This window comes from Oncorhynchus nerka, linkage group LG24 (genome assembly GCF_034236695.1).
Source record: "Oncorhynchus nerka isolate Pitt River linkage group LG24, Oner_Uvic_2.0, whole genome shotgun sequence".
Taxonomy (NCBI): domain Eukaryota; kingdom Metazoa; phylum Chordata; class Actinopteri; order Salmoniformes; family Salmonidae; genus Oncorhynchus; species Oncorhynchus nerka.
In genome coordinates, this window is record NC_088419.1 from 19,118,110 (window position 1) to 19,138,919 (window position 20,810).

Genomic DNA, 20,810 nt, shown 5'->3' on the forward strand with positions numbered 1-20,810 from the left:
TAAATGACAGACATGCACACAAGTCACCAGACCTGATTACAAGGATGCCTAACTCTCAGTTTCCACCAAGTTAGGTACAGAGTTAGGTAGATCTGTGGGTAGTTTTTTGTTGTTGTTGTGGATTGATGTCCAGAACGCTAAAGTTTGATGTTTTGGCACAACTAGGGAAGTTCAAAAGGCTGGTTGATGACTTTTATTAGTGAGTAATGGGTTTGTTTTTCATATGTCCATTTTCTTCAATTGCTTGTACATGTTGTGAATTTGTATGCTCTGTGTGCTGAGCTTCCTTGTAAAAGAGGCCTTGGTCTCAATGGAATTTCCCTGTTTAAATCAATTGAAATAATGATCATAATACGTGCTGAGGAGCACATCTAGCTACTTGGCCAACGTGAGGCCTTCAAATTGGTGTGACAAGGCTAACATTAGCAGGCTATGCTATAGCTAGCTAGCAATAGCAGATAACAATTGGAGTGTATGATATCTAGCTAGCTGGATATCAACAAACGAATGTTAGTGTTAGCTAGTAAGAATTCTGATTTGTTGAATAAAAGTATATATGCGTTTTAAGATATGAAACGGATACTTCCAATATCTCAGCAGTTGTACAGATCCTGTGCTAGCTAGAAGGAAGGTCGATAGTTTTCGCACCCCAGTCTAACGTTTTTTATTTTATTTAACCTTTATTTAATTAGGCAAGTCATGCAAGTCCACAAGTTATATTGAAAATGTTGTAGTAAATTTATCAGCATGGGTATGCATACGTTTACATGGTACAGTACTGTAGTTAAAGTTTGAAATGTTGGAGAACAGACTAACTTAACTAGACTTAAGAGACAAGCAAGCAAGCTAAATGAAAGGTCTGGGATCCCCAACCAGAAGTCACCTTGTACAGAAATGGAAATGCCAACTTCAAATCAACCATAACAGAATAGTTAACTAAGTTAGTTATCTGCCCACAAGGACACGGAATTCAGAAAATTACCATTTGGGTATTCTCCGCGTGCATGTTCATTTAATCTAAAAACAGTACAATGTACAAAAGCTGTCCTAGCGATGCTGGCTAGCGAACACATTAGCATAGCTAACGTGTCTATCCATAGCTAAATTAACTAGCCAAGCCGCCTGGAAAGCGTAGTTATAGTTCCGCACATTAGAAGAAAAAAAAGTGACATATGAATGCATAATTTACCTGTGATCTGCCGCTTCCTTGTCCGTTGTTTCCAGGGCTCGTGGCAGGGTGATTTCTTTCTTGTCCTACCCAACTATGAGTTGTTGAACCGTATTGGGAGCTCAAGTCTTTAGTCAGCCCCATGCTTGATTGTTGTTGTTCAGCAGAAGGATTAGTGTAATCTTGATAGCCACTGCCATAGCCCCGCATCATAGGGCTCGGGGACGTCAGTAACTGGTTTAGAGTCGGGGTAGCCCCCGACGGATGCTGATGACTTTGCCCTGGAAATCTGTGAAACCCTCCAATATTCGCACTACCAGAAGAAGAGGCAGCAGCCATGGCAGCTCTGCTATGATTAGCAGCAGCAGTGTTGCTGACTGGGCCCATCATGTTGTTCCCGTGCCGAGAGGGACTCATCATCCCATATCCACTGTTACCGTAGCCAGGTCGGTAGTTCGGGTAGTGATTGTACGGGTTGTTTTGGTATCCTTCGTGGGAGTTTTGTTGAAGTTGATCCATATTGTTCTGTTGTACCGAATGTATTATCCCAGACCCTGGGCTTTGTTGTCCGCCATGTTGATCAAAGCAAGGCCCTCCTCTTCCCTTTCCATAATAACTATTATTTATCTCCAAAACAGAACTATTCCCACTTTGGGACGGGTTGATGTTATTAGTTGTTCCCAAACTGGCATGGTCGTACCTGCTGTTAATCCGGTCCTCCGTTTTGCCCGGTTGGTCCTCCTCCTCACTTTTATTTAGCATTTGTTGCTGCTGATGAAGCTCCACCTGATTCCCTAAAACAACGTTCTCTTTTCCTCCATGTTGGCGGTTTCCACTTTCTCCATGTATCGACTGCTGGCTGTTGTGAATTTGGCGTTGTTGGTGCTGAATGAATTGATTGAATGGCTGTTGCTGTGGAGGTGTGTGGTGGTGCGATGGAGGAGGATCTCCGACACCAACATTTTTCACTTTATGACTGACAAGCGTTCCCGTCTCCATGCTTCCCGAACTCATGCTACAATTTGAAGTCGAAAAAGACTCCGATCTAGAATCTCCACTTTCCTTCTCACGTTGACTCGAATTGTTGTTTACATGAAAAACTCGAGCTCTGTTTGGGTTCAATTCATGGTGATTGCGTTCTACATTAATAGCATGAACGATAGTCCCGTTTCCTACCCCAAGTACAGCTCCACCAACTACTGCAGATTTAAAATCTTGACTCACGCTGCTAGTTAAACTCGACCTTTTCTTACCAGTTGATGTTGGGGCTGTTGCCACTTGTGCGGCCATGATCAAGTCCACATCTCAGGCAGAAAATCCAGTCGAGCTAGCAAGCTAAACATGTAGAAGAAACGCAGAACACGAAAAGATGCAAGCAAGCTAACGTTAGCGGGAAATGAAAAAGAGCGCAAAGTGTCGAATATGAGCATAAATACCATCTATATTAGAGCGAGTTTATGTTGAAAGTTTTGATAAAGACGGGCATTAAACTTTTTTACTTCCATGTTTAACCCGTATACAGGCAAATGCCTTTTCTCTCCAAAGACCATTTTGCCCAGCATGGCAACAGCGAGCGTTGAGAATCGATAGTTTATACCTCAGCGATCTAGAGGGCTGAATGGCTGACGATTTCCTGGTCGGTTCCTGGTCGGGGCGGGGCGAGATTATTCTGAGTAGTGGCACCTGAGCTCTAATATGTACATATCACTTTTTATCACATACAACAACAACAAATATTTGCATGTTCATAGCAAACCAGGCTGAAAGGGAACATTTGTATGCCTAAATTGGAAATAGTGTTCGAGCGCCTACTTTTGCGATGAATGGTGCTATTGTTTTCCCTGCTTTCTTTAATATGCCTAATCTACTTGTCTGATTGAATTCATTCACCTATGAATTCACCCCATTCGCCCATCATATGTGTGGAAATTGTTGACTGTATACTGTACATGTACTCATTCTTCTCTATGCTATTCTATTATTATTAAAGTAACAAAAATTGAAATAAAAAGATAAACAGGCCATATGAGAATGTCTGCGTGTTTCTACGTGGGCCTAAATGAGAGTGAATATACATGAGCAAATATGTTTTTATTTGATTAGGATCCCCATTAGCTGCTACTCTTCCTGAATATGTTAGTCTGTGTGATGTTGAGGGATCGACTCACTTGAGAGACCTGTTCAAGGGGGAAATCGTCTGAGACCTCCCACAGAAATGGCAGCAGCAGCCCAGTCAAGTGAAGCAGGGAAAGTGGGTCACTGAAAACCCACAGAAAGCAGCACAGTACAGCTCCACAGGAACACACTGACACCACAGACCTTTTTTTTACAGGGAAGGGAAAATACTGCTCCAACACAGCATTTGCAAGCCATTTGCAATTACCTTCATAGTGCACTACCCATAGAGTTCTGGTCAAAAGTAGTGGACTATATAGAGAGCAATTTGGGACGCGCTTGCAATCAGCACACCTTGTCAAACCAACATGCTTTCAATTTCAGGGTTGAGTAAATAACAATATGACAATTGATTTGTTCACTAGTAGGATGGCTTCAAGTGACCCAATATGCAGTGTATGAAAGTGACTGTATTCCCAAATGTGTGACCCGTTCCAGTTAGCCATTGCATAGTCTTCGATGACAGTAGAATAAAGAAAATGCTATACTGTATTTGCAATCCAAGTTTGTGCATCATTTTATTCATTGGATAAAGGTAAGCAACCAAAGGCCTCTTCTGAAGCAGCTGGTAGCAAGGTTGATTCCAAAGACCTTGTGAATGGAGGTATATAAGAAGGAATCACAATGACTTTTCTCAAATCGCAATGCATTGGAGAAGCTATGACTGTACAGACAGCATAGCATTAGCTATAAAATAGTGATGTATAGGATGTCTGTGACCGGCATTCCAATAACAATGCCAGATCGTAACGTAAATTATGGTTGTGTCTGAAGCATGCATTCTCTGTACAGGCCAGTGTGTTGGCCTGTGAGAAGGAGATTCTCAAGGGTTTTGCAATCACATCTACATACACATGAAGTACACGTCAATGTCAAGTGTACTTCACAGTGTTTTGCAAGTCTGTGTGGCAATGTGCCCTGGATAATTCCACCAATAAAAAACAGACATTGTGGGGCCTCCCGGGTGGCGCAGTGCCCTAGACCACTGCACCAGCCGGCCGCGACCGGGAGGTCCGTCGGGCGACGCACAATTGGCCTAGCGTCGTCCGGGTTAGGGAGGGTTTGGCCGGTAGGGATGTCCTTGTCTCATCGAGCACCAGCGACTCCTGTGGCGGGCCGGGTGCAGTGCACGCTAACCAAGGTCGCAAGGTGCATGGTGTTTCCTCCAACACATTGGTGCGGCTGGCTTCCAGGTTGGATGCGCGCTGTTTTAAGAAGCAGTGCAGCTTGGTTGGGTTGTGTTTCAGAGGACGCTTGGCTTTCAACCTTTGTCTCTCAATTTGTGCCCCAATTGTTTGTGTATATTAGAGAATGGCTCATTATACAATTGCTACACACAGACATCAGCAAACTAATCAGTACTTTTGATAGTGGAAAGATAAATTGTTGCAATTAAAAGGTACTTTTCACACAATTAGTTGATTCCAGAATATACCATGTCAGGTGAGAGCACACAGAACGGAAACAGGGGTGTTGCTTACTCAGCAGTCAGCACTAACCATGTAACAAACTAATTACACCATGTTCACATCCCAAATGGCACCCTATTCCCTATATAGTGCCCTTCCTTTGAACAGAGCTCTATGGGCCATGGTCAAAATAAGTACCCTACATACGGAATAGACTTAACCCATTGACAAATTATAATCTTCACCCTTTGTCGACTACAGTCTGTGGACATCATCACTTGAATCTTGACCCCATATCGACCCTTGACCCAGCAGCTACTTCTCCACCATCTAGACACCTTTTATCACCCCACTTAAACCATCTGTGTGACAGGGACCCAGGCAGGCAGTGGTCTCAAATGGAACGTTACACTCTATACAGTGGACGACTTTTGAACAGGGCTCATAAGGCTGTGAGACGAGTGACACTGATTGTGTTTCTTCTAATTAAACCTCCCCTGACCTTGGCAGAGGTAAATCATTAGTTTCCCGTTGTAATCATCACACGGACGCAATTATACCCCACTGGAACTACATTTGCATTTAGACATAGCTGCTCAGGCCATGTTCAAAAATGTTCAAATACATTTTGACAATGTCAGAGAACTGAGGTACGGACACAGAGACTGATTTCCAAGCTAATGGGATTGCATGATTGGAGCATAGTTATACATATGGTACCGTTGTGCAAATATAGCTGATACATCTTTTGTGTGCAAACCTTCCAAAAAAGTATATCTTATAATAACGCTAATTCAAGAATATTCAAACATAAGAGAGAGCAATTGAACGTCTATTCTTAATTCGAGTACTTACACTACTTGAAATGCAGCCCACAACAGAGGGGGGGAAAAGATAATCAGGGAATTACTTGCATCATTAGTAATTCATTACTTTGGTAATAACATGTCCTTTCTTACTGGCAGCTGCCTTACTGAACTAACAAGGGGTTGCCTAGCAATCAGCGTTACACACTGGGTGACATCATTCATGGCTGAATCAATCCCAATCTCTTTAATTAAAATGACCAAGCTGACCATGTAGCATAATTTCCATAAATGTGACCCTCAAGTTAAGTCAGAAAACATGTCTCTCTCTTCTCCTCCCTGTTATGCTTACCAAGCACAGGGTAAGAGGGGGTAGGTGAGATGCATCCCAGTCAGATTAGTATGGTGAAAATGTAAAATGTTTTGCTGCAAAATCAAATCCAATAGCTACAATAGGAATGATTTACTTTACTTTGAAACACACAAGCCAAGAACAGAGAAAGCACCCAGAAGTAGGGCATGTTATGGCTACAATACTGATGCCAGCATATTTAATATTCTATTCATCTTCTTTATATTGCTGTAGGTGCAGGTTTGAAATAAGGTTGTGGTGTGTAATAGTATTATTAATCTAAGGTAATTTACCAGCAGTTTCTCAGACAGAGATTAAGTTTGGTCCTGGACTTAAAAAGCAAGCTCAATGGAGAATCTCTCCAGGGTTACATGAAAGGTTCTCACACAAGACAAAGAGAGCCAGCCAGAGAGTCAGTCATACGTGATATCCTATATCAATTCCCATGATCCACCACATCAACCCCTCACACACACAAATCCCAGCCTGCATGTCTGAACCAAACTCGGATCTTTAAATCCATTAAGGATCCAAATGAATCATTTAGGTGTGTCGAGACCTGGGCTAAGTTGTTCTGGCACACAGTAAAATATGGCTAGGCATCCCAAATGGCAGCCTATTCCCTTTATAGTCCACTATACTTCTGACAAGGGCACATAGGGCTCTGGTCAAAAGTTGTGCAATATAAAGGAAATAGGGAGCCATTTGGGATGCATCTGTGCCCTTTCTCCCCGCCTGCCTCAGATGAATGATTTATTAAACGACAGGTTGTTGCTGTACTGCCAGATGGATCTCGTGTGTCTCGCAGTTCCACAGATGTGTACACATGTTTAATGGTTGTTTGTGGATGCCTGTCAAGGAAAACAACCTCTTGACGAGGCGACGTCCCCCGTCTGTTCACCCCTCTTAACGTGAACCGTAAATCAGAGCCAGGGTTTAACAGCGGCTGCATCCCAAATGGCACTCCGTTCCCAATATGGTGCACTACTTTTGACCAGAGCCTTATGGGCCTGTAGTAGTGCAAAGGGAATACGGTTCCATTTGGGATGCAACCGACTTATACACACTTCTCTCCCTAAGAGCTCTGACAGGAATATGCTATAGACACTCAGTGGGGGTACAGTACGGCTCACTGTTGCTGAAAGCAAGAATGTGTTTGTTGGTAACTGGAATGACTATCCGAATTGGTCAACTCAAGTTAACATTTTTATGAAACAAACTTCTTTAAAGGTTGTTAGCTATGTACAATTTACATATTACATTTATGCTTGCATTTCCCCTCAATGCCAGTCATTTTCCTCTAGTGTCCAACTAATTAATGAAGTCCTAAGTTATTAAGTCATAAGTCTAATGTAGTTTTTAGATAGAGGTGTTGCACTCCGTTTTCCCTGGCCTCCTGTCACGCCCTGACCTTAGTTTGCTTTGTTTTCTTTATTATTTTGGTTAGGTCAGGGTGTGACAAGGGTGATATGTGTTTTTGTATTGTCTAGGGGTTTTTGTAAGTCTATGGGTTTTCACTAGTCTAGGTATTTATATGTCTATGGTTGCCTAGATTGGTTCTCAATTAGAGGCAGCTGTTTATCGTTGTCTCTGATTGGCAACCATATTTAGGCAGCCATATTCCTTGGATTATTTCATGGGTCATTGTCTATGTGTTAGTTGCCTGTGTCTGCACTTATCATATATAGCGGCACATTCGTTTTGAATGTTTGTTTAAGTGTTCTTCGTCTTATTAAGAAGATGTATTCATCTCACGCTGCGCCTTGGTCTCCTCCATACCACGAACGTGACACCTCCCATTCGCTGAACCATTCTGTACCTTTATAAGCGCCTCTGCCCTGGAATGCAGGCCATGTTAACGGAACTAAATTATCAAAGCACATATTCCAAGAGAAAAAAGGTTTACAGTATAGTCCCTCTGGGTGTGTCTGTGGCCTGGCCACAGGCTACGTGTGATGTGTCTGCAGTAGTGTAGTGGTAGTTAGTGCAGGATAGTTACAGGATAGTGATGGGTGATGCATCCTTAAAGGACCCGAGGATGGACTTTTGGATCACACAGAAACCAGATCACATGATCTTCTGATGGTTCTGTCTCAACGTCAGCAGAGGTAGAAGCAGCAGACTCTGTCTTCCCATCTCAGGGAGGTATGACACAACAATAACAGGGACTGTTTGTATCAAGCATCTTAGAGTAGGAGTGCTGATCTAGGATCAGTTTAGCCTTTTAGACCATAACTAACAAGATTACTTGGGCAGGGGGGACCTGTCCTAGAACAGCACTGACACTAGATCAATACACCAATTTAAGAACAAATGTGCCGAAAACAAAATGCACCTTGAAGTGTTTCGAATCAGAAAAGTTTCATTTGTACCCATTGTGTGATCTGTGTTTCAGTGTGGACTTGAATGATGACTCACAATGGCTATGGGGTTGGACTAGGCTGTGAGGTGGTGAAGGGCCACGCGAGCTGATGTGGGCTTCCAGCTGCAGGGAAGCGCTGCAGCAATGTCTGGTAGGCCTGGATGGACAGGATGTAGAGGCGGCAGGGAGTCAGCGCCGTCATGTTGGCTGAGTGCTTAGCGTCCGTTACCAGGTCCAACTCTGAGTGTGCAGAGTCAGAACAAACAAAAAGACAAGGATCTGTACTCACAATGAATCTCAGAGTAGCTGTGCTGATCTAGGACCAGCTCCTCCCTGTCCATACAATCTTATTTATTACAATCTAAAATACAAAACTGATCCTAGATCCAGGTCAGGAGGGTCTGAGTTCTCAGCAGGGTATAAAACAAGTTATAATTCAGTATGATACTGTAGGTTTCAAGTAGTAACTAATGATGGATTAAACTATGCATTGGTATGGAGCAAGCTAAATATAAGTGTTCATTTAGGATGGCATGTGTTACTTCGTTCTTCAGTCTTTTCAATAAATATAAATATGGTTGTACAAAAAAATGTAGTTGTACCCAAAAATGTTTTGGTTTTGCTTGAATTTGTATGTTTTTTGCAGCTACATGTAATTACCATACCATACCCGTACATCGTGTTGTTCACATAAACACATCAAACAACAACCATATTACTATGATGTAGGCGTTAAATCTCAAAATCCCTGCATCAATTTGCATGACAATCCTGGGATATTTCAGCATCTGTTTGCATTCAGCTCAGCTCCCTTGATAACCAACATAAAATGACTGTTGCATAATATAACAGAAAAGTGCATTTTGACCATGATGGAACTACTTGCGTCATCAGTAACGATCCCATTCATCTAATTATTAAAACAAACAACTAATTAGACACCTATTATAGCATGAGTATAGACATGTTTTTTTTATTTACATTTATTTCACCTTTATTTAACCAGGTAGGATCAGTTGAGAACAAGTTCTCATTTACAACTGCAACCTGGCCAAGATAAAGCAAAGCAGTGTTAGATAAAGCAACACAGAGTTACACATGGAATAAACAAACGTACAGTCAATAACACAATAGAAAAGTCTATATACATTGTGGGCAAATTAAGTAAGATTAGGGAGGTAAGGCAATAAATAGGCCGTAGTGGCGAAATAATTACAATTTCGCAAATTAACACTGGAGTGATAGATGTGCAGAAGATGAATGTGCAAGTAGAGATACTGGGGTGCAAAGGAGCAAAAAAAAGAATATATATAAATAAAATAAATAACAATATGGGGATGAGGTAGTTGGATGGGATATTTACAGATGGGCTATGTACAGGTGCAATGATCTGTAAGCTGATCTGATTGCTGATGCTTAAAGTTAGTGAGGGAGATATGAGTCTCCAGCTTCAGTGATTTTTGCAATTCGTTCCAGTCATTGGCAGCAGAAAACTGGAAGGAAAGGTGGCCAAAGGAGGAATTTGCTTTGGGGGTGAGCAGTGAAATATACCTGCTGGAGCACGTGCTACAGGTGGGTGTTGCTATGGTGACCAGTGAGCTGATAAAGGCAGGGCTTTACCTAGAAAGGACTTATAGATTACCTGGAGCCAGTGGGTTTGGAGACGAATATGTAGTGAGGGCCAGCCAACGAGAGCATACAGGTCGCAGTGGTGGGTAGTATATGGGGCTATGGTGACGAAACGGATGGCACTGTGATAGACTGCATCCAGTTTGCTGAGTAGTGTTGGAGGCTATTTTGAAAAATGACATCGCCGTCAAGGATCGGTAGGATAGTCCGTTTTACGAGGGTATGTTTGGCAGCATGAGTGAAGGATGCTTTGTTATGAAATAGGAAGCAGATTCTAGATTTTATTTTGGATTGGAGATGCTTAAGATGAGTCTGGAAGGAGAGTTTACAGTGTAACCAGACACCTAGATATTTGTAGTTGTCCACATATTCTAAGTCAGAACTGTCCAGAGTAGTGATGCTAGGCGGGCGGGCAGGTGCGGGCAGCGATCGGTTGAAGAGCATGCATTTAGTTTTACTTACATTTAAGAGCAGTTGACGGCCACGGAAGGAGAGTTGTATGGCATTGAAGCTCATCTGGAGGTTTGTTAACACAGTGTCCAAAGAAGGGCCAGAAGTATACAGAATGGTGTCGTCTGCGTAGAGGTGGATCAGAGAATCACCAGCCGCAAGAGCGACATCATTGATGTATACAGAAAAAATAGTCGGCCCGAGAATTGAATCCTGTGGCACCCCCATAGAGACTACCAGAGGTCCGGACAACAGGCCCTCCGATTTGACACACTGAACTCTCTGAGAAGTAGTTGGTGAACCAGGCAAAGCAGTCATTTGAGAAACCAAGGCTGTTGAGTCTGCCAATAAGAATGCGGTGATTGACAGTGTCGAAAGCCTTGGCCAGGTCGATGAATACGGCTGCACAGTATAGTCTTTTGTCGATGGCGATTATGATATCGTTTAGGACCTTGAGCGTGGCTGAGGTGCACCCATGACCAGCTCGGGAACCAGATTGCATAGCGGAGAAGGTACGGTGGGATTCGAAATGATCAGTGATCTGTTTATTAACTTGGCTTTCGAAGACCTTAGAAAGGCAGGGTAGGATAGATAGTTTATAATAACAGTTTAGGTCTAGTGTCTCCCCCTTTGAAGAGGGGGGATGACCGCGGCAGCTTTCCAATCTTTGGGGATCTCAGACAATACAAAAGAGAGGTTGAACAGACTAGTAATAGGGGTTGCAACAATTGCGGAGGAACATTTTAGAAAGAGAGGGTCCAGATTATCTAGCCCAGCTGAGGGTCCAGATTTTGCAGCTCTTTTAGAACATCGGCTATCTGGATTTGGGTGAAGGAGAAATGGGGGAGACTTGGGCAAGTTGCTGCGGGGGGTGCAGAGCTGTTGTCCGGGGTAGTGGTAGCCAAGTGGAAAGCAAGGCCAGCTGTAAAAAAATACTTATTGAAATTCTCGATAATCATAGATTTATCGGTGGTGACAGTGTTTCCTAGTTTTATAAAGTGGGTGGTTCAAGCCCTGAATGCTGATTGGCTGACAGCCATGGCATATCAGATTGTGTACGGGTATGACAAAACATGTATTTTTACTGATCTAATTACATTGGTAACCAGTTCATAATAGCAATAAGGCACCTCAGGGGTTTGTGGTGTATGGCCAATATACCATGGTTAAGGGCTGCATCCAGGCACTCCGCGTTGTGCATAAGAACAGTCATTAGCTGTTGTATATTGGCCATATACCACACCTCCTTGTGCCTTATTGCTTAATTATAGCAAACTTTCTGATTGAATAATATCTAGCACATCTTATCAGTTATGATTATCATGTGCACCCCTTCCTAGGCATCCCTCTGCATCCTTAATTTATAATCTCACCACACTGAGCAGTGATCAGTCACTGTCTGGGGGACACTGCAGTGGAAGAGGGGCCCTGTTCAATGTTAGTGCACTATATATGGAATAGGATCCCATTTGAGACGCAGCCTAGGACTGTATTTTTTTTATCTAAAGAATGCCCCGTCTAACAGCCTCTCAGTGTGCATGGGGGTCTCCATCAGCATGGTGTCCCTATCTATGAAGAACATGCAGTCCCCCAGGGCGCACTGATGGAACTATCAAGTCCCCTCTCTGGTGTATCTTAAACAGCACCTCCAGCAGCTAACTCACAAACATGGGTCGGTGTCACCAAACGCATTCAACACCAGTCTTACAATTGTAGTGGATGACCTCCTGTTTATATACACTCTTTTTTGTTTGTTTTAGTGTAATATGTGTTTTTGCATTTACATTGATTGGTTAATACATTTTATGCTACACAAAGATAAATAATACACAGTTTTCTAAACTAATCCAATCAGTTGGATGTATTGAACCAGTACTGAGATGGTCATTCCAGTTTAGATGATTGAGGTAGTTGAAGTATTCAAGCTTCCCTGCCCTGGCAGTCATTCTGGAGATTGTGGATGATTAACTCTGTTGTTGGATATCCTAACTCTGGCTGGATTCCAATAGGAATTACCCAACACTTTGCAAGCCAGCATAATGTGAATTTCGGGCCTGATGTGGCCTGTAAACCAGGAGATTCCTAACACCACTGTGTTAGGGTATAACTAGGCCCTCAAAGAAAGGCCTTATGACATATGTGATGTATTGTCATGAAGGCTAATAAGGCTGGTGGAATCATTTCATAGAGGGTTCCAGGAAGAAACCTCCAAAGAGAAAAGGGTTCTTGGTAGAACCCTTCAGACGGTTCTAGGAAGAACCTCCCGAGTAGTGCAGCGGTCTAAGGCACTTCATCACAGTACTAGAGGCGTCACTACAGACCCGGGTTCGATCCCGGGCTGTATCACAACCGGCCATGATCGGCAGTCCCATAGGGCGGCGCACAATTGGCCCAGCGTTGTATGGGTTAGGGGAGGGTTTGGCTGGGGGCCTTTACAAGTAGACCATCATTGTAAATAAGAATTTGTTCTTAACTGACTTGCCTAGTTAAATAAAGGTTAAATAAAAATAACCTTAAGATGATAAAATGGGTCTTGGTAGAACCATAAACAAATAGTTCACATCTACTACTAAACTACAGTGCTGATAACTGATGATATTTCCATGGAAAGCCATTGCATATCAGTCTGAGGGTCTTCTGAGAGCTCCATGAGGATGGCCTTGTCATGAAACCACTTTCTATGGTAATGGCTGCCAGGCAGACGGTGGTGTGTCATGTACTCCTTCAGATTATTGTGTTGAACAGAACAGTTGTTTGAAAGTGTAAGAAATTGTGAGTCTCTACCACCCTCTGGTGGGGGTTGTATATACACTTCCATGGTTATTCAACCCTAGACCAATACGACAACAAAAACAGAATGCAAATAATGATGCATACATATCACACTGATGGGGTAGGTGATAGTTACATATCAGGATATTATTTTTGACGACATATCGTTTTGCTTTGTGCTAGTTGGCTGTACCTGCAACAAAATTCCAGTATTTTTCCTTCATAGCTTGTACTCCATCTTCTTTCTACAGAGGGAGCCAATTTATTTTCACAACTTTTTTTTCCATGACTGATCAAAACTTTTGCAGGGCTCTCTTGTCCTTTTGCAGGGCTCTCTTGTCCTTTTGCAGGGCTCTCTTGTCCTTTTGCAGGGCTCTCTTGTCCTTTTGCAGGGCTCTCTTGTCCTTTTGCAGGGCTCTCTTGTCCTTTTGCAGCAAGACACATGATGAGAAGTTGTCCTGAGTCTGCACAACTCTGCCAGGACCTAGGATCAAGAGAGACGCTCAAGTCTTTTAGTACTATATCTCTTGACACAATGATGAAAATAATCATGGCCTCTAAACCTTCAAGCTGCATACTGGACCCTATTCCAACTAAACTACTGAAAGAGCTGCTTCCTGTGCTTGGCCCTCCTATGTTGAACATAATAAACGGCTCTCTATCCACTGGATGTGTACCAAACTCACTAAAAGTGGCAGTAATAAAGCCTCTCTTGAAAAAGCCAAACCTTGACCCAGAAAATATAAAAAACTATCGGCCTATATCGAATCTTCCATTCCTCTCAAAAATTTTAGAGAAGGCTGTTGCGCAGCAACTCACTGCCTTCCTGAAGACAAACAATGTATACGAAATGCTTCAGTCTGGTTTTAGACCCCATCATAGCACTGAGACGGCACTTGTGAAGGTGGTAAATGACATTTTAATGGCATCGGACCGAGGCTCTGCATCTGTCCTCGTGCTCCTAGACCTTAGTGCTGCTTTTGATACCATCGATCACCACATTCTTTTGGAGAGATTGGAAACCCAAATTGGTCTACACGGACATGTTCTGGCCTGGTTTAGATCTTATCTGTCGGAAAGATATCAGTTTGTCTCTGTGAATGGTTTGTCCTCTGACAAATCAACTGTAAATTTCGGTGTTCCTCAAGGTTCTGTTTTAGGACCACTATTGTTTTCACTATATATTTTACCTCTTGGGGATGTTATTCGAAAACATAATGTAAACTTTCACTGCTATGCGGATGACACACAGCTGTACATTTCAATGAAACATGGTGAAGCCCCAAAATTGCCCTCGCTAGAAGCATGTGTTTCAGACATAAGGAAGTGGATGGCTGCAAACTTTCTACTATTAAACTCGGACAAAACAGAGATGCTTGTTCTAGGTCCCAAGAAACAAAGAGATCTTCTGTTGAATCTGACAATTAATCTTAATGGTTGTACAGTCGTCTCAAATAAAACTGTGAAGGACCTCGGCGTTACTCTGGACCCTGATCTCTCTTTTGAAGAACATATCAAGACCATTTCGAGGACAGCTTTTTCCATCTACGTAACATTGCAAAAATCAGAAACTTTCTGTCCAAAAATGATGCAGAAAAATTAATCCATGCTTTTGTCACTTCTAGGTTAGACTACTGCAATGCTCTATTTTCCGGCTACCCGGATAAAGCACTAAATAAACTTCAGTTAGTGCTAAATACGGCTGCTAGAATCCTGACTAGAACCAAAAAATTTGATCATATTACTCCAGTGCTAGCCTCTCTACACTGGCTTCCTGTCAAAGCAAGGGCTGATTTCAAGGTTTTACTGCTAACCTACAAAGCATTACATGGGCTTGCTCCTACCTATCTCTCTGATTTGGTCCTGCCGTACATACCTACACGTACGCTACGGTCACAAGACGCAGGCCTCCTAATTGTCCCTAGAATTTCTAAGCAAACAGCTGGAGGCAGGGCTTTCTCCTATAGAGCTCCATTTTTATGGAACGGTCTGCCTACCCATGTCAGAGACGCAAACTCGGTCTCAACCTTTAAGTCTTTACTGAAGACTCATCTCTTCAGTGGGTCACATGATTGAGTGTAGTCTGGCCCAGGAGTGGGAAGGTGAACGGAAAGGCTCTGGAGCAACGAACCGCCCTTGCTGTCTCTGCCTGGCTGGTTCCCCTCTTTCCACTGGGATTCTCTGCCTCTAACCCTGTTACGGGGGCTGAGTCACTGGCTTACTGGGGCTCTCTCATGCCGTCCCTGGGGGGGGTGCGTCACCTGGGTGGGTTGATTCACTGTTGTGGTCAGCCTGTCTGGGTTGGTGCCCCCCCCTTGGGTTGTGCCGTGGCGGAGATCTTTGTGGGCTATACTCGGCCTTGTCTCAGGATGGTAAGTTGGTGGTTGAAGATATCCCTCTAGTGGTGTGGGGGCTGTGCTTTGGCAAAGTGGGTGGGGTTATATCCTTCCTGTTTGGCCCTGTCCGGGGGTGTCCTCGGATGGGGCCACAGTGTCTCCTGACCCCTCCTGTCTCAGCCTCCAGTATTTATGCTGCAGTAGTTTATGTGTCGGGGGGGGCTAGGGTCAGTTTGTTATATCTGGAGTACTTCTCCTGTCCTATTCGGTGTCCTGTGTGAATCTAAGTGTGCGTTCTCTAATTCTCTCTTTCTTTCTCTCTCTCAGAGGACCTGAGCCCTAGGACCATGCCCCAGGACTACCTGACATGATGACTCCTTGCTGTCCCCAGTCCACCTGGCCATGCTGCTGCTCCAGTTTCAACTGGCCTGGGCCCTAGGACCATGTCCCAGGACTACCTGACATGATGACTCCTTGCTGTCCCCAGTCCACCTGACTGTGCTGCTACTCCAGTTTCAACTGTTCTGCCTTATTATTATAATCTCCACCCGGCACAGCCAGAAGAGGACTGGCCACCCCACATATGCTCTCTCTAATTCTCTCTTTCTTTCTCTCTCTCGGAGGACCTGAGCCCTAGGACCGTGCCCCAGGACTACCTGACATGATGACTCCTTGCTGTCCCCAGTCCACCTGACTGTGCTGCTACTCCAGTTTCAACTGTTCTGCCTTATTATTATTCGACCATGCTGGTCATTTATGAACATTTGAACATCTTGGTCATGTTCTGTTATAATCTCTACCCGGCACAGCCAGAAGAGGACTGGCCACCCCACATAGCCTGGTTCCTCTCTAGGTTTCTTCCTAGGTTTTGGCCTTTCTAGGGAGTTTTTCCTAGCCACCGTGCTTTTACACCTGCATTGTTTGCTGTTTGGGGTTTTAGGCTGGGTTTCTGTACAGCACTTTGAGATATCAGCTGATGTACGAAGGGCTATATAAATACATTTGATTTGATTTGATGAGAAATATGTTTGGAACATCCAATAGCAATACACATAGAATCCTGAGTCGCAATACATATAGAATCCTCAGAATCACAATGCATATAGAATCCTCAGAATCACAATGCATATAGAATCCTGAGAATCGCAATACATATAGAATCCCGAGAGTCGCAATACATATAGAATCCTCAGAACCACAATGCGTATAGAATCCTGAGAATCACAATACGTATAGAATCCTGAGAATCGCAATACATATAGAATCCTCAGAACCACAATGCGTATAGAATCCTGAGAATCACAATACGTATAGAATCCTGAGAATCGCAATACGTATAGAATCATGAGAATCGCAATACATATGGAATCCTGAGAATCGCAATACATATGGAATCCTGAGAATCACAATACATGTAGAATCCTGAGAATCACAATACATATAGAATCATGAGAATCGCAATACATATAGTATTTGCACCTAAGTATCGTGATAGTTTCGTATTGTGCGGTCCCTGGCAAATCCCAGACCTACTTACTATCTGTTAAAATAATATATGAATGCATCTGCATCAATCATCATAATAAACTGATAAACGAAACCTGGACATTTAAATATGTACCTTCCAACCATCATGCTCACAATAACATAATTTGTCATGTGACACAAAGGTCGCAACATAGCCTTGGTATACTGTCTGGAGATCGGCTTCTCCTGGCAAGAATAAAATCACAAGTGAAGCGGAAATTCAACAACTCTTGGAGGACAGTGGACGACAAAAAAAGTGCTTATTTTGTTGTTAAAAGTAAGACAAGATAGCAAGGTAGCACTAGTGTTCCCTTCCATGTGCAACAATAAAATCATATGCATAAATCAAGTAACTTTCCAATATTACCTATTTAATTTAGTTTAAATCCAAGTGAAATCTAAGAGCTGTGTTCTTACTACCAGACCATCCATGGTGGTGGCAGTCTATGCGGTGACCCAGCTGTTCTGAGGGTGGCAGTCCATGAGGTGACCCAGCTGTTCTGAGGGTGGCAGTCCATGAGGTGACCCAGCTGTTCTGAGGGTGGCAGTCCATGAGGGTGACCCAGCTGTTCTGAGGGTGGCAGTCCACGAGGGTGACCCAGCTGTTCTGAGGGTGGCAGTCCACGAGGGTGACCCAGCTGTTCTGAGGGTGGCAGTCCATGAGGGTGACCCAGCTGTTCTGAGGGTGGCAGTCCATGAGGGTGACCCAGCTGTTCTGAGGGTGGCAGTCCACGAGGGTGACCCAGCTGTTCTGAGGGTGGCAGTCCACGAGGGTGACCCAGCTGTTCTGAGGGTGGCAGTCTATGAGGGTGACCCAGCTGTTCTGAGGGTGGCAGTCCATGAGGGTGACCCAGCTGTTCTGAGGGTGGCAGTCAATGAGGGTGACCCAGCTGTTCTGAGGGTGGCAGTCCATGAGGGTGACCCAGCTGTTCTGAGGGTGGCAGTCCACGAGGGTGACCCAGCTGTTCTGAGGGTGGCAGTCCACGAGGGTGACCCAGCTGTTCTGAGGGTGGCAGTTCTAATGACACATCAGTAGGATGGAGAGGTTCATGTGCCTGAACTAGAGCACTGCTACATGACACAGTCAATCTATGTGCCTGAAAAAATACTATGAAAAATATACAAGCAGATAAACACAAAATGCTGAATAATAATTAGAAACATAAAAATATAAATGAAACAATACAATACAATGTGTATATGCTGCCATGAGGTTGGAAAATATGCAGAAAGAAACCAGAAACTAAACGTATATCTATCTAAATGGCATGGCACAATGACCTAACTATGGAATAATTACCAAACCTTGATAAAGAAATGAACAAAAAATAACAAAGAAATGTGCTCACACCTCCACAGTTGTGAACATATTGTAGTAGCCTAGAGAATCCAAGCAGGTGCAGCAGGCTGAACACCGTAGTCATTTTGATCAGACACGTCATTTGAACTCCAGCCAGGTCTGTGGAGGGGATATGTTTGAATGACACTTGCAGCCTGAAACAGACAGCTCTATAAGCCATGGCTGTACACACACCATTCAGCCTGTGGGAGGCACTGGCAGCATGTTTAACTTATCAGAGAAGCAGTTATCAACTGCATTTAGAAAAGGATACAACATTTCAGAGCTAATATTTAAAAACAAAAACGTTTCAAGATAATAGTTGACTATTATTAGCATGGAGGGTTTAATAATACCAACAACATTGCAACATCAAAACCTGAAAGAATCAGGGGGAATGTAGGGTACATACCCCACTGGTCATTAGGCAGTAATCCACTTGTGCCACAGCCATAGGGTCTGGAATTAATCAAGTTTTCTGATAGTGGTTCCTGACTTTTCTAAGGTCCAAAATGGCAGTCTGAAAAACACAAGAAAGGAACTTATCTCATGCTGATTTAAAATAGGCTCTCTCTCATAATGTACTTTAACAAAATGTGTCTCCAACAACAGAAAGAAGTTTCAAGTTTTAAAGTTTATTCACCAAGTGCACAGGATACAACAGGTGTAAAACAGTAAGGGGAAATTCTTACCTTCAGAGCTCTTTCCCACAATGCAGTGATACTAATAATAATATTGAATAAAAAATTTAAAAAACAGACAAGAAACACGAGAAAGCAAGAAGAACAAAAACACCTGACAGTATACAAATGTACTTACCTATGTTGTTTCCTCATAGGTGTAACCAATATGAAAATTAAGGGCAAGGTCAACCTAGCTCAAAATTAAGTCCATTTTTACATTGTAGTCAAGCCAGTGGATATTTATTTAATTCTCGCTCACATCAAGAGGAATGGCAACAACCACGTTAATGACAGTCATAATGATCATTATCACAAGCCAGGATTTGGTATGAAATGAAAAGCAACTGAACCTTAGAAATTCATGACAATGAAAAATAGTAGCCATTTTAATTTGCCAGTATTTGGTTATGTAATTTCCTACCAAATTTCAAATTTTATGTACAGATGTAAGATCTTAAATTGATCACTCTTTTGATGCAGATCATTTGTAAATTATAACTCGTAGTCTATTTCAGTTTTTAAAAGGCTTCTAAAGTTTGTAATTTACACTTTGACATTTAAGACTTGATTCACCCTAATGAAAAATATATCAACCCCTGCAAAAACGTCTATTCATTTTAATCCACATATTAATTCACATTTCTTGTTGCTACATGATTATGTTCCTACTGTATCAAACTTGCTAAAATTAAGATCCTACATCTGTATTGCTGCCAGAAAAAAATACCTGTAGCTATGTCTCTTTTGTGTCTCTTTTGTGTCTCTTCTGGGTCACTTTTGCTGGTCCCAAGCCCGGATAAAGGAGGAGGGTTGGAATTGTGACATAAAAAAACAAGAATCGACAGAAGAAAGTTCATTTGTAGTTCTAAACATATTTAGGGTGTTTTTGGCTCACTTTTGTCTCTCCCACGACGTTATTCCTCTCTCCTACAGCGTCCATCACAATTACATGCACATGGCCAATTACGCAAATTAGGTGATGACGTCAGTTGGCGACTTTTAGGACAGCCTATAGCTACTTTCCTTACCGTGGAGTTGGCAACACTGCTAGTAGTATCATGTCACCAAATAAAATAGGCAGGCAGGCCTCGACAGGTGTAACGTGATATTAGCTAAATCTAGACCTATTACGATTTACCTGAATGTACTGTAAGGGTAAATGACCCCATACTCTTGTTCCACAGCCCTGCTTATCTCTTTGTCGACAGCACATTTTCTCCCATAACATGTAATGGTAGCTTTGCTGAGTTGTCAAGAAAATGTGTACCGTTTTGGTGCAGGAAACTCACTGGTAGTAGGCCTACTGCTGGTTGATCGCCTGTGGTTGAGGTTTCATTTTTCCAAACATGATCTGACGTTACTCTATGTTTCAAGATACTGCGTGGACAAGGGTTGTTGGTGTTCATTTTGCTATCATTTGAAACGCTCTGACTAAGTGTAACGTTATCATGTGTTTCTCCCATATCTGCAACAGTTCAAATCAAATGTTATTTGTCACATGCTGCGCCGGACACCAACAATGCAGTTCAAGGAATACAGTTAAGAAAATATTTTTTTAAATAAACTAAATAAAAAAATAAAAAGTAATACAATAAAATAACACTAATGAGGCTATATACAGTGGGGACCGGTACCGAGTCAGTGTGCGGGGTTACAGGTTAATTATGTAGTTTGTACATGTAGGTGGGGGTAAAGTGACTGCATAGATAAGACAGTGAGTAGCAGCATTGTAAAAACAAAGGGGGATCTATGTTACTAGTCCGAGTGGGCATTTGATTAATCGAAAGAATGGTGCCAGAGGA

General features: G+C 42.8%; 2 protein-coding genes and 1 long non-coding RNA gene across 6 annotated transcripts in view; 1 reads left to right on the plus strand and 2 right to left on the minus strand.

Moving 5' to 3' along the window:
• The window catches only part of LOC115107617 (AT-rich interactive domain-containing protein 1B-like), a 114,000-nt gene extending 111,231 nt beyond the window's left edge, over window positions 1-2,769 (minus strand). For all 4 annotated transcript variants that reach the window (XM_065008682.1, XM_065008684.1, XM_065008685.1 and 1 more), the window contains exon 1: window positions 1,190-2,769. In XM_065008682.1, coding sequence (XP_064864754.1) covers window positions 1,190-2,458 — 1,269 coding nt within the window. In that variant the 5' untranslated portion in view covers window positions 2,459-2,769. The remainder of the gene's footprint in view (window positions 1-1,189) is intronic.
• Window positions 1,528-17,335, plus strand: LOC115107618 (uncharacterized). The gene is made up of 3 exons (XR_003860229.2): window positions 1,528-1,614; window positions 8,306-8,423; window positions 15,787-17,335. It is a non-coding gene; the product is annotated as an uncharacterized LOC115107618 (long non-coding RNA).
• Window positions 17,277-19,728, minus strand: LOC115107274 (uncharacterized). Its single transcript, XM_029630661.2, has 3 exons — window positions 18,738-19,728; window positions 18,338-18,445; window positions 17,277-18,004 (listed from the first exon to the last, which is right to left on the minus strand). The coding sequence occupies exons 2-3, from the start codon at window positions 18,353-18,355 to the stop codon at window positions 17,363-17,365; spliced, it is 660 nt and encodes a 219-aa protein (XP_029486521.1). The 5' UTR covers window positions 18,356-18,445; window positions 18,738-19,728; the 3' UTR covers window positions 17,277-17,362.
• Window positions 19,729-20,810: the final 1,082 nt, after the last annotated feature.